This window comes from Lytechinus pictus, chromosome 17 (assembly GCF_037042905.1).
Source record: "Lytechinus pictus isolate F3 Inbred chromosome 17, Lp3.0, whole genome shotgun sequence".
NCBI lineage: Eukaryota > Metazoa > Echinodermata > Echinoidea > Temnopleuroida > Toxopneustidae > Lytechinus > Lytechinus pictus.
The window spans coordinates 8,204,212-8,217,710 of record NC_087261.1 but is presented as its reverse complement, the minus strand read 5'-3'; the positions used below and the strand labels follow the sequence as shown (position 1 = coordinate 8,217,710).

Sequence of the window (13,499 nt, the reverse complement as noted above, 5' to 3'; positions counted from 1 at the left end):
AAGGATTACATAGATATTTAAAAGACAGCAAAATGACTGACCACAATGGGTTTATTTTCATTTGGTCCAATGCCAATTCGTCCAATTGCCATCTCGTCTACTATCATTTGGTCTACTTGCCATTTTGTCCACTCACCATTTCATCTAAATAATCAGTTGGTCCAATAGCCATTTATTCCATATACCATTTGGTCTAATTAAACAGTGTTAATTGGGAAAATGAATAAAAATGAAACGAATATTCGACCAAGTGGTTATGAGACGAAATGGTCATACTCATGGACGAACTGGTGATTAGACGAAGTAGTGATTGGATCAAATGGTTATTGGACTAAATGGTTGTTAGACGAAATGTTGATGGATGGAATTAGACTAAATGAAGGTAGACCATGTGGTGAGTGGACGAATTGGCAATTTACCACCACAATGCAATATCAACAAGAGATTAAGAAGGTGGGACAATTGAAATAATCTTTCTAAATAATAAAATACGATTTACAGGTCTTACTGGTGCGGTGAAAACAAGTACAAGTCTCCTGTAATATCAGGTCCTCAGCTCATCACTACATGTATGTTCAAAATTCTGTAACAAGCTAATTGGTTAATGAAGGAAATCATAAATACAAAAAATCCGGCAGATAGGCTATAATCATGCCGCGTTATGTTTGTTTTATGTATTTAGACAAAATGGCCTGTATTCTGAAGTTGGGTTTAACTTTAATAGACCATATTCTAATGCTGTGCTAAAATTATGGAAAGCCCAAAATGTCAAAATTTTGTTAACATTGAATGTTACTCATGTTTACTTTGCTCATCCCCAATCATTGAATGGTGTAGACAACTATCAACTTGAAGACAAATAATGGTGAAGACAACCATGCACTTAATATTGGTTCAAGAGTCAAATGAGCTGATATGTATGAATCTCTACATAAAAATTGGCTATCAAAAGTTAAAACACAACTTTTAATTTAAACCAGACTTCAGAATACAGGCAAATAAGTTATTCTTACATTACCAATTGTAATATCATTGGCTTACTAGAAAAACAGATACCTCACTAACTACTTGCCATGTATATTAATATTCTTAAATTTATAATAATAATAATAAAGATTGATTTATTAAGCACATGATAGAAAGCACTCTCTATGCTCTAAAATTCATTCCTATCTGTTATTTTGGTTTTATTTGTAAAGGGCCAAAGCTATAGCAGCTTTACCATGCTATCATCAATTTTTGAAGAATATGTTTACTATGAATAAATTGTTATAACTATATTTCCAAAAATTGCAATACTGGTAAAAAAAAATCAATCAATTGATCAAGAAATGCAGGTCTATTACTGTAAGCGAACAATAATCATCATTAAGAGAAGGTAGAGGTAATTGGTAATGATAAAGGACATGATGAATGGCATGTGTTGGGTTTTTGTATTGTTGTAATAATAAATTTACCCCCTACAAACCAATGTTTTCAAATGATTTTTTGCTTGTCGATTATATTTTTCTGGGGGGAAGATATGACCATTGTCTCAGTGATGCCTTCGTTTTTAAATTTTCAAATGAATTGGCAAAAGAAATTTGAACCATTTTTTTTTCTCTACCCTTTCCTGAAATCCTGGAATAGCCATCTGGCTGACCCAAAATTCCTTTGTTTTGTTATTTTTGTCTCGCCTGTGTAGCGGAGCGAGACATAGGTATCACTATTTCCGGCGTCGGTGTCGTCGTCAACAATTGTGTTGTACACCTAATAACTTTCTATAGCTTCGAGGTGGGATCACCAAATTCATACCAGAGGTCCATCTCCTGAAGGCACAGGTCAAGTTCGAATATGAGTCGAATTTGAATAAGGTCAAAGGTCAATGAACTTTCCATGACTGGCACTGTGCTGTGTTGTACACATATTAACTTTCTATATCTTCGAGGTGGGATCACCAAATTCATACCAGAGGTCCATCTCCTGAAGGCACAGATCAAGTTCGAATATGAGTCGAATTTGAATAAGGTCAAAGGTCAATGAACTTTCCATGACTGGCACTGGGCTGTGTTGTACACATAATAACTTTATATATCTTCGAGGTGGGATCACCAAATTCATACCAGAGGTCCATCTCCTGAAGGCACAGGTCAAGTTCGAATATGAGTCGAATTTGAATAAGGTCAAAGGTCAATGAACTTTCCATGACTGGCACTGTGCTGTGTTGTACACAAATTAACTTTCTATATCTTTGAGGTGGGATCACCAAATTCATACCAGAGGTCCATCTCCTGAAGGCACAGATCAAGTTCGAATATGAGTCGAATTTGAATAAGGTCAAAGGTCAATGAACTTTCCATGACTGGCACTGGGCTGTGTTGTACACATAATAACTTTATATATCTTCGAGGTGGGATCACCAAATTCATACCAGAGGTCCATCTCCTGAAGGCACAGGTCAAGTTCGAATATGAGTCAAATTGGAATAAGGTCAAAGGTCAATGAACTTTCCATGACTGGCACTGTGCTGTGTTGTACACATAATAACTTTCTATATCTTCGAGGTGGGATCACCAAATTCATACCAGAGGTCCATCTCCTGAAGGCACAGGTCAAGTTCGAATATGAGTTGAATTTGAATAAGGTCAAAGGTCAATGAACTTTCCATGACTGGCACTGTGCTGTGTTGTACACACAATAACTTTTTATAGCTTCGAGGAGAGATCGCCAAATTCATACAAGAGGTCCATCTTTTGAAGGTGCAGGTCAAGTTCAAATGTGAGTTGAATTTGATTAAGGTCAAAGGTCAATGAACTTTTCATGACTGGCACTGTGCTTTGTTGTACACATAATAACTTTTTATATCTTCGAGGTAGGATTGCCAACCTCGTAACAGAGGTCCATCTAAGTCATATAGCATACATGTAGTTTTGACATGCAGTCTCTTCATGACTGCAATATGCAGGCGAGACAACGCTTGGCGTTTGCCTTGTTTTATATCAGATATTTTATTAAGACCCCCCAACTTCACAATGGTAAAAATGATTTGATATTTTGAACTCTTTGAACCTCTTGTCTGAGTATCTAATTTTTTTTTCAGGTCTTTCTGCCCCAAACCCACTTTCTCTCATCATGGAAACAGCAATTAAATCTACATGTAAGAATAAGAATCAGTTCTATTATTTCCAATATATTTATTAATAATATATATATTTGATCTGCAACTCTTGCACAATCAGTGCACAGAGACAAACTGTCGCATTCATATGTCATTTGGAGACCTGGTATTTTTCACACGACAGAGTAACATGGAGAGTAATATCATTAGCAAATACTGGAAAAAGAAAAAAAAAGATACATTGATGTCATTTCTTAAAGTCTTTAGATAGTTTTCTCCAAGAAGCAATCCTTTTATAAATGGAGAAAATCATAGTCATGACTTCTTTAATCCCATCCTTAATTGGACAATTATCGAAGTTGAGAATGACACATGGAAAGGGCTACTCCAACAAGCGTTGCCATGCATGGGTACAAGGGGGGATTTGCAGATAATGAAAAGACAAAAACATATACCCCAATGACAACTGGATTCTGTAATTCCCATAAGCATTGTACAAAGCTACCTGGTACCAGTAGGCAGTAGAAAAAACATTTTTTTTTTACCATGCAATTCAAGGAAATATCAAAGATTATTACCTATACAAGGCATTTTAGCAGATAAAGTCATATTTCGCTCGCTACTTTCAATCCGAGACCAACTAGGTAAACATTTGCCATGTTGCCCTCCTCGGACTTTGCCCATAGGAATCCTGTACAAAACAGAGGGCAATAATGGCCATATTTCTGCTAATGCGCTTGCGCAGTAGGAGCCGATTTTGATCGCTAATTTCAGTATTTGAAAAAACTGGCTAGAACCAGTTTATGAGCCAACGCACTGTAGATTTCTACGGCACGCGTTAAGTCTATTTGCGCGCCATGCATGATGCGCGACTGCAAGGTAACAATTTACGTCACAATCGCTTATTAAGCTGTTAAGGGTTACTTCGCTTAGGTCATAAATAACCTGAAATTAGAAGTAGTGATAAGCAAACACGCCTATAAATTGTTCCAAATAATAGCTTGAATTACGCATTGTACAGCCTTAGGTAATAATAATAATATTGACTGGCTCTTCTTTCGGGTAACATCAAATATGTTGCCCTTAAAAGAGCCATATTGCCCTCGTCTAAAGACTCGGGCCAATATGATTCTGTTGCGGGCGACATATTTGATGTTCCCCTCAAGGCCAGTAAATATTATGTAAATACTCCATCGTGTGATCAAGCTTCCATTCATTTGAAGAATTCAAGATGATCACAAAGATGTATCCATTCGAACTGATAACACCATGGGGGGGGGGGGGCGTTTCATAGAGCTCGACAATCATATACCATTTCTTATGCTAAATGAGATACCCCAAATTTCCCTGTTTTAGCATATCAGCAGTGAATTTCTATACATATTACAGCAGACTTTGATAAATTACTGAATTTACCATTCAAAAATGCTTGCTGAAAATACAAATGTTAATCACCAAAGAGAGGATATTAACTGTAGATGGGTATGAAAATGATTGACAATACATGCCCTGTTTCATAAAAACTTGTTATAATAACAAATGCACAAGTTTATTTTTAGCCAATCAAATCAATTGATTTCAGTAGCTTAAAACTTTTTGAAAATTTGTAATTATAAATTTTTTATGAAATGTGCCCTTGTTTTGGCAACCAGAACGGGTCACCACACGTGCGTAACGTCACTTGTAACTTACAACAGCTTTATGAAACGCCACTCTGAACTGAAACACTTCACAGAAAAAATTTCCATCATCATCTGCAGAGTAACACTTAATCTATTATCCAAGACCAGTAGATCCCTTGACTCCGTTTCATGGTTGTGTCATAAAGTCTCCAGCTCGACGCCACCATTATGGAAGGCAAAGCTGGACATCTTGGATTCGGTTTAGATACACAAAACACTGCTGATTGGTCCAATTGCATATGCATTAAATTTGCGCATGGAAAGCATTTGTCTGTTCACAGACGAGTAATTGTCGAACTTGGCCTTCCATAGAGATGGCATTGAGCTGAAGTTATGGTGCTTTCATCGACCAATTACTCTCAAGATTAATTAGTACCCGTGGACTCATGATACCTCGCTGGATGACACCTCAGTTCTTACACCAGTCACATTTTTACTAGACGCCCTGTATAGCCATACCTCATCAACTCCTGTACCTTCGCATAAATGGGGCTCCCAGTCAGGGATGGGAAAACGGCAAGCAACGACCAAAGTGGAAGGCTTCATCTCGGCTGAAATCTTGCTTTCCAGGGCAGCCATCTGTTAATGACAGGGGAGAAAGTTGGTTAAAATTCCCGAAATAATACAGAAGTCATGCAAAGGTTAATACCTTATTGTTGATTTCTATGTAATATTTTAACATTATGGTTTGGACAGGCTATAGTTTTACATATAGGCCTACATGATCAATGAGGAGCTAGTTACAAAATATGTGCATATTCTTGACCTTATCATGAAATTGACTAAATTCAATTTGAAGAAAAAAAAAAATTAAGAGCAAAACTACATGGAGGGGGTGGGGGTGCAACTGAAACAGTACTACAATCGCTGTATATTCTTTATTGAATATCACTGATTACACTCCACACACTATGGTTGTTGTTGTTGTATTGGTGAAAAGTAAATAACACATAATTCAATCAATTGGAGATTTGCCCATCATACACAAGGTAGTGTTCCGTTTCTCGCTGATACAGTACGTTATCATAGTTTGTTCCAAATGTGGACAAACTACGCAATAAGTGCAATTGAAATAAGAGTAAACAAGCCCGCATTACCCTAGGCCTAGCATTTAGACAAGGCCCAGTGTCTGATATGATAAGAAACCAAGCGACTTGTAAAATGAGAAAACTAGTAATCGCTCAAACCTGGGTGAACATGCCAGCCATAGACTAGGCGCATTCACTGGGTCAACACTGGTCTTGTCTCGGTAACAAGGTCTTATCAAAAGGCTAGCATTACCCATAAATATGATTGACCCAATCATATGCGTTCACTAAAAGCATAGTGGAGCATGAGAGATTAAACTTCAGCCATGGTTTCAATTTACATCTACTTACCATTTGTGATACTCCGAATATAACAATGACATCAAACTTGCTCAGGTCAACATTCCAGAGATTGGTCCGATGAAACGAGGTTCTGTGTTTCATTCCTGCTTGACGAGAAGCTATTCTTGAATACCAGACAAGCCATGGATTGAGTTCATATCCAACACCATGGTACCCTTGCTTCGCTCCTTCTATTACCTACATGATTTATTTCAAAACAACAGAAGTGCATAATAAAAAAGTGAGTACGATAAGAAGCTGGATGAGTAAGAATGGTTAAGGATTCAGAATACACACACAAGAAGAAATTATGTCATACTACATGGGCAATTACTCATTAAAGGAGAATGAAACCCTTGAAACCAGCTGAATCCATATCAAAGAGAAAAATCAAAGAAACATATTGTTGAAAGTTTGAGGAAGATTGAATGAATAATAAGAAAGTTATGAGCATTTGAATATTGAGATCACTAATGCCATGTAGATCCTCCCATTGGCAATGCGACCAAGATCTGTGATGTCACACACGTACAACTCCCTCATTACTTTAGTACTTATTTCACTTATATTCTCATTTTTATAGAGTCTATCACAAGGTGAGGTGTTCTCTTTATGAGAGGACAAGTACAGAGGTTTCACAACATTATATCATTGATGAATCGTTTGTCATATGATTAGAATGAGCAAAAAGAGATGTTTTGGGGTATATCTTCAGTGTCCAAAAGGGGAGAGTTGTTCATCTGTGACATCATAGATCTTGGTCGCATTGCCAATGGGAGGATCTCCATAGCATTAGTGATCTCGACATTCAAATGCTCATAACTCTTCTATTGCTAGTCCTATTTTACTCAAACTTTTGTTGATCTTATTCTTTGATTTTTCTGCTTTCACAAAAGGTAACTTGCTCCAAGAGTTTCATTCTCCTTTAATTCATAAAATCAACATGTCAATCAAGCAAAAATTGAAGTTGGTGAATGATGAAAATTCAGCTGTTCTGGTAGATTTTTCTGAGAATTACAGTCCCGGTATGCCACAGAATATCAGGATATGATGCAGCTAGATCTGGCAACATACTCAGATCTCAATCTGCATTATTTGTGTTTGGACAAAATTAAGACAATTGATTCTCTTCTTGTTTACAGTGACAGTTTGGAACGTGATAAAATTACAACTTGAGCATTCATGAGATCATTGATGGCGCTGGCTCGCAATTAAGAAAGTTCTAAGCTGGTGAGAATAGGAAACAATTTCAAATAATTAAACAAATACACAACTTTGACACCACTTTGAATGTGAGCAGGAAGTCTAAAAGAGTCAAGACTACATAACCAGTGATGATGAGCCACAATCAACTCCATCCTCACTTTGGAAATACAAGTGAACACCTTCACTTTGCATGAATTGAATTTTCTACTAAGAAAACAGAAAAATATGTTGTTGCCCATGTGACCACCTACATGTAACAAGAATATGGACATATTGTGTAATTTTCAGTAAAACAGGGAACTCATTTTCTTACTGTCAGGAAAAGGAAACATTTTTTTTTTAAATCAAGTAGTGGATGTTTAAAACATCCACGATTTGATGACAGGATAATAATTTATACTCAGGATATTACATGTAGTTATTAAAGAAATTCTCAGAAGTAATTTACAAACATTCTAAATTCCTTTCAACTCTATATTGAAAAACTGGTTTCCAGGTACTGCTTTTAACTTTAAAGTGCATTTCTATATTATTATTCAATTAAAACTAGCACATCAATGATGTGGAGCTCATCCGGCATCTCGCAACGAAATTTAACACAATTCTAATTTCAGCCCAGTTGACACTGTACTAGTGGTGACATAAATTGAGGATATAGAATTGAAATTGATGAAGAAATGACATAGAAGCACTTTTTTGTGATCTATGAATAAATTTCATATAAATCAAGCATAAATAATTTTCTAGTCAAAATGTCTAACTCTGTGTAGAACCTTGGTGAACCTCAAGTAGCTCTCATATGGAACAAAAATATTCAAAATCAATCAACAAATAAATAAGTATTTTTTGTGAGTTTTGAAAATATATGAATAAATTAGCATATTTAATGAGTTTCAAAATTTGTGTTGAAATTTTGTATCACCACCTTGAGCTATTATATTTATAAAGCAAACAAAATTGAAATTGATCAACAAATGAAGAAAAAACATATTTTGTGATTTATAAATAAATTTTGCATAAATTAGCATAAATAATTTTCTATACAAAATTTCAAAACTGTGTGTACAAGTTTGGTGAACCTCATGCAGCTCTACCAGATGGAAGAAAGAAAAAATCAAAATCGGTCAACAAATAAAGAAGAGGCATTTTCTGTGATTTATGAATAAATTTTGCATAAATTAGCATAAATAATTTTCTACTGAAAATTTTGAAATTCTGTATACAAGTTTGGTGAACCTCATGAAGTTCTACCTAATGGAAGAAAAAAAATCAAAATCGGTCAGCAATTAAAGAAGCATTTTGTGAATTTTACAAAATACGCATAAATTAGCATATTTAATGAGTTTCAAATTCTGTGTAGAAGTTTTAAATCCCCCACCTATTGCTATATAAAGCAAAAAGAATTAAAATCAGACTTGAAATGACGAAGAAGAAGCATTTTGTAATTCAGTCAACAAATAAAGAAGCTCTAGGCATTTTCTGTGATTTATGAATTTCGCATTAAATGATTTTTTACTCCAAATTAAAAAATTCTGTGTAGAAGTTTGGTGAACCTCATAAAACTCTACCAGGTGGAAGAAAAAAAATTAAAATTGGTCAACAAATAGAGAAGAAGCATTTTATGTGAATTTTTAAAAATATGCATAAATTAATTTTGCATAAATTAGCATAAAAATTGTTCTAGTCAAAATGTCAAAATTCTGTGTAGAGGTTTGGTGAACCTCATAAAGCTCTACCAGATGGAAGCAAAAAATTCAAAATCGGTCAGCAAATAAAGAAGCATTTTTTGTGAATTTTGAAAAATGTGCATAAATTAGCATATTTAATAAGTTTCAAAATTCTATGTAGAAGTTTTGAATCCCCACCTAGTGCTATCATACAAAGCAAACAGAATTGAAATGGCCAAGAAGCATTTTGAAATTGTGGACGGACGACAGACGACAGACGCCACGCCACAAGCTCATCTGGCCCTTTGGGCTGGATGAGCTAAAAATCTGACATAGGAGTATATTCTTTATCATAAAATACATTTTCATGTGTTCAACTTGGATTTATACATGTTTTGTACATTTTGTTTTCTTCACCCAAAAGTGAGATTTGGTCTTCTCAGTGTGCTGTAGTGGTACTATGAGTTGAGTATTGTATTCTATATGAAATATCACATAGCTAGATTATTAAAACCTGCCAATAAGATCTACATGTTTTTCTTAAGAATGTTAGTACATGTATGTACTTTGCTGTTACATTCATCATTTATATTTCTAAGCTAAGCTAAACTAAGAAGTGCCGATGTTGTTTATTTCATAAGGGTGTCATGTCCGTTACGCTAGTGTAATGTCAAATACTAAAGCCATGAATAAAAATAACCTTTATCATCAACTTATTTTTGTTTGATTAGATGTGGTGGGTGGTAGTAACTGGAATATATTACTTTTTATTTTCTTGTGTAGAAGAAATTTTTCTTAATATTTTTTTGTTTTATAAATATAGTCAGAAAAGCCCCCGGCCCCCGCTAAAATTACAGAATTATATGAGATATTACAGAATACCAGTTATGATGTGTGTCTCTAACCTATAGCCTTAACGTGTAAACAATAAGACTTATACCATATCTTGTAATAAAAGAATTATATTCGCTTACAAAAAGTGGAAAAAACTGTCATGTCCATTACACTACATGTGTCATGTCTATTACACTACATTTTGAGCTACGAATACAGAATGCACTGAAAAACTGTTGTTGAAAATCATTTGATGAATAGAACACAATCTAAGGTGTAATTAACACCATCATCAGGTGCATGCAGTCTAAGAATTCACAGGAATTTTGATAAATAGGAGGTAAAAATGCTTCATTCATTTTGTGTCATGTCCATTATGCTCACAAAGAGTGCATTTTCTCTGCAACTGTTCAATGAATCAATTTGAAATTTCATGTGTATGTAACCAATACTTGAATGTGTCTGATAAGCTCACTAACAATTATTCGAAGACTGCCAATTCTAGTGTGTGAAACTTTGAATTACCCGGTACAAAAATTTGTCCGACTGCCATGTCCGTTACGCTGGAATTGACCACATGTAGATGATAAGAGGGAGAAAGTAAGGGATTGTATTCAAGTCTCAACTGCTTTTCTTGCCCGTGATTTCATGTATAAAGCCAATGTGAATTCTTGCTAAAATTGAATCTGTATCAATATTTGTCCTTTTTGTTAATGATTGGAAAATATTGCCAATAATTCTATCAAAATTTCCATAAAAAAGCAATAAAAATTCGCTTTTCTTTTTTACTATATTAGCTTCCAATCCGAACCCTCTTCGCATGTGAAATATTTTGGTCACTTGCATAAGTGTGTTTTCTATGGGAAAAATTGAGAAATCAACAAAATCACTGATGCGCTATTTTGACCATACTTTATTATTTTTAGAATAGTAAGACTTTGAAAATGTGTTTTTGACCATTTTTCATCCTCTTTCTATTCAATTTCCCTTTGGAAGGATGTTGTAAAGTTTTGAGCGTATGAAATTATTTTCTGACGCGTACGATGCGCAATTCGATAATACAAGGCCGGTCAGTAAAACAATCACTCACTATATATAAGAAAAGTAAAAAAGTATAAAAAAAAAACATTTAAAAACATTTTATACTGATTTTTTTCCTAACATGATGCATTTGATCAGAATTCCTCAATTAAAAAGTAAGCAGTTCATAGGCTTTATTTATAGATTTAAACCCAAATTTGTATTTCTTGCATTAAAATTGGCATAGTTGATTCAAATGAAATAAAGCATATTTTGTACATAATGAAATTAAGCCCTGAATCCCCCATAGATTATGTCAATTTCTTTCATTGTGCAAATGTACATGTAAGAGGAATAAATGTGATATAAAATTTCAACTTCCATGTACTTAAGTGTTTTTTAGGCATTCAAAAATTATGATTTAGTAATTTTTGGGGAAATGTGATTTTTTTTTCTGTTGGAAATTCAGTAACAAAAGTTGTATTCATCTCTTACTTACTCCAAAAATGTATTTATAACATCAAGAGCTTAAATCATACAGTATTAAGTGTATAGTTTAATTGATTTACAGAAAATTACATCAGTCGTCGGATAAAAAAACGTTTTAAAACGATTTAAAACGTTTTAAAACAATAAAAAACGTTTTATTTGTTTTTTTTAATCAAAAACTTTTTTTATTACAACCCTGGTGAAAACAGAAAAATCAAAGAAACAGATCAACGAAAGTTTGAGAAAAATCGGACAAATAAGAAAGTTGTGAGCATTTGAATATCGCAATCACTAATGCTATGGTGATCCTCATATTGGCAATGCGACATAGATGTGTGATGTCACTTGTGAACAACACTCCCCATTACTTTAGCATATATTTCACTTAAACTGCCTCCTTTATCACATCTACACACATGTACATGTATAGATCATACGTTCTTTCTACAGGAGGGCATGTAATACAGATTTTGAAAGAATACATTATGGATAAAGAGTCTGTATCACCATGAGATATAGAAAAAAAGAGACATTTTGGGGGTATTTTATAGTCCACCAAAGGGAAAGTTGTTCACATGTGACATCACATATCCTTGTCTCGTTCCCAATGGGATTGGGAGGATCTCCATATCATTAGTGATTGCAATATTCAAATGCTCATAACTTTCTCATTATTTGTCCAATTTTTCTCAAACTTTCTTTGTTCTTATTTGATGATTTTTCTGTTTCGATACAACCCCTTACAAGTCTACTTGTTCCAAAGGTTTCATTTCGCTTTAGCTTTAATCCAAACCAAAATTGACAAATCCAAGCATCATCTCATGTCATGATGATCTCATTCACACTCTCACTGTCTCAGAAAGTCTTATAAGATAGATTTTGTGGTCTATGACTATGCCTATGCCTATGCCTATGGCACCTTCATTTCAATTTCAAATTCAATAATTAAAAGTAGGCCTACACATTTTTCAGATTATGACATGAGCCTTCGCAATAAAATTTGTGTAAACATTTAAAGTTAAACTGATTATAAACTCACGATTCTGCCATCTCCACTACCTAGGTCCACGAGAATCTTTCTCACTTCAGTCCCACGTACTGCATTCAATGTTTGATTAGTAGTAGAAGTGGAGGTCGAGGCACGCTTGAGGACTGAAAACACATTGTCAACTTGCGCCGTCGTGGCGGGGACGTAAGGCAAGCAAACCCGGCGAAAGGCTGGAAGAATGAATGGAGTAGCAACGGCATACAGGCCTCCAACTACTGCCCCTGTAACGCCGAGAATTACAAGTCCTTTCCTCCATCTTCTATCTTTTTTATATTTTACGTCAGGAACACCACTCCGCTTTAGTTCTCTTACATCTGCCATAAAACTTAAATGTTAAAATGATCGCCCCAGATCGAATGACACCGCTTCGCACATATGCACACGGCATTCTAAGAGGTGTCGTTGAAGTGAAAATTAAAAAATAAAACCAAGCTACGTACATTCGTACGCTAAATCTCGTGTAAAGATCATTGCAAAAGAAGAGTAAATGGAAATTATCACAAAGCACATACGAAATAATATAGAAAACAAAAGAAAAAGGAAAAGATAGAGTATAATGAAAGAAACAATAATTTAAGACAAAGTTACACAAGTTTTGGTCTGCGTGGCATTATGTTTACGCACATGGAAATAGTGCCTTACCAGCTAGCTAGTACAGCACAAAATCAATTCCGATCAGTATCGGAATCCCGGGATCGGAATTTATCCAAGCGCGAGGAAGACAACACGACTGACCTGGAAACTTGACTCCAAAACAACTGTATTTTTCCAGTTGATGCAGTATTAAGGTAAGAATTAAAGTATTAAAAAAAAAAAAACTTCTCCGAAATTATGAACGTTAAATGTAACCGTCCCTAATATTCGCCGCTCTAAAATGTTCTTCTCTTATTTATATTTAAAAAACTCATAATGATTGTATTGATATACAAATTTTGAGACATAAAGGTATGGCATTATGCAATCCAAAAGAGAAACAAAAGCGGGAAGAGAACAGGACAACAAAGTATGTTTAACTAACTTCTATTTTATTATGTGAGTACACCGCCCCCGTGCTTTCCCTGGGGCACTTTCCCGGAATCGTTTCAC

General features: G+C 34.8%; 1 protein-coding gene across 2 annotated transcripts; it reads right to left on the bottom strand.

Annotated features, from left to right (window-relative positions):
- Window positions 1-3,153: 3,153 nt before the first annotated feature.
- On the bottom strand, window positions 3,154-12,811 carry LOC129279954 (ATP synthase subunit C lysine N-methyltransferase-like). 2 transcript variants are annotated; one of them, XR_010296300.1, is made up of 4 exons: window positions 12,405-12,804; window positions 6,159-6,347; window positions 4,266-5,358; window positions 3,154-3,675 (listed from the first exon to the last, which is right to left on the bottom strand). XR_010296300.1 is itself a non-coding variant. In XM_054916015.2 (3 exons), the coding sequence occupies exons 1-3, from the start codon at window positions 12,732-12,734 to the stop codon at window positions 5,164-5,166; spliced, it is 714 nt and encodes a 237-aa protein (XP_054771990.2). In that variant the 5' UTR covers window positions 12,735-12,811; the 3' UTR covers window positions 3,154-5,163. The 2 variants fall into 2 exon arrangements, 1 of the variants encoding a protein (XP_054771990.2); XM_054916015.2 differs by having other exon boundaries at window positions 3,154-5,358; window positions 12,405-12,811.
- Window positions 12,812-13,499: the final 688 nt, after the last annotated feature.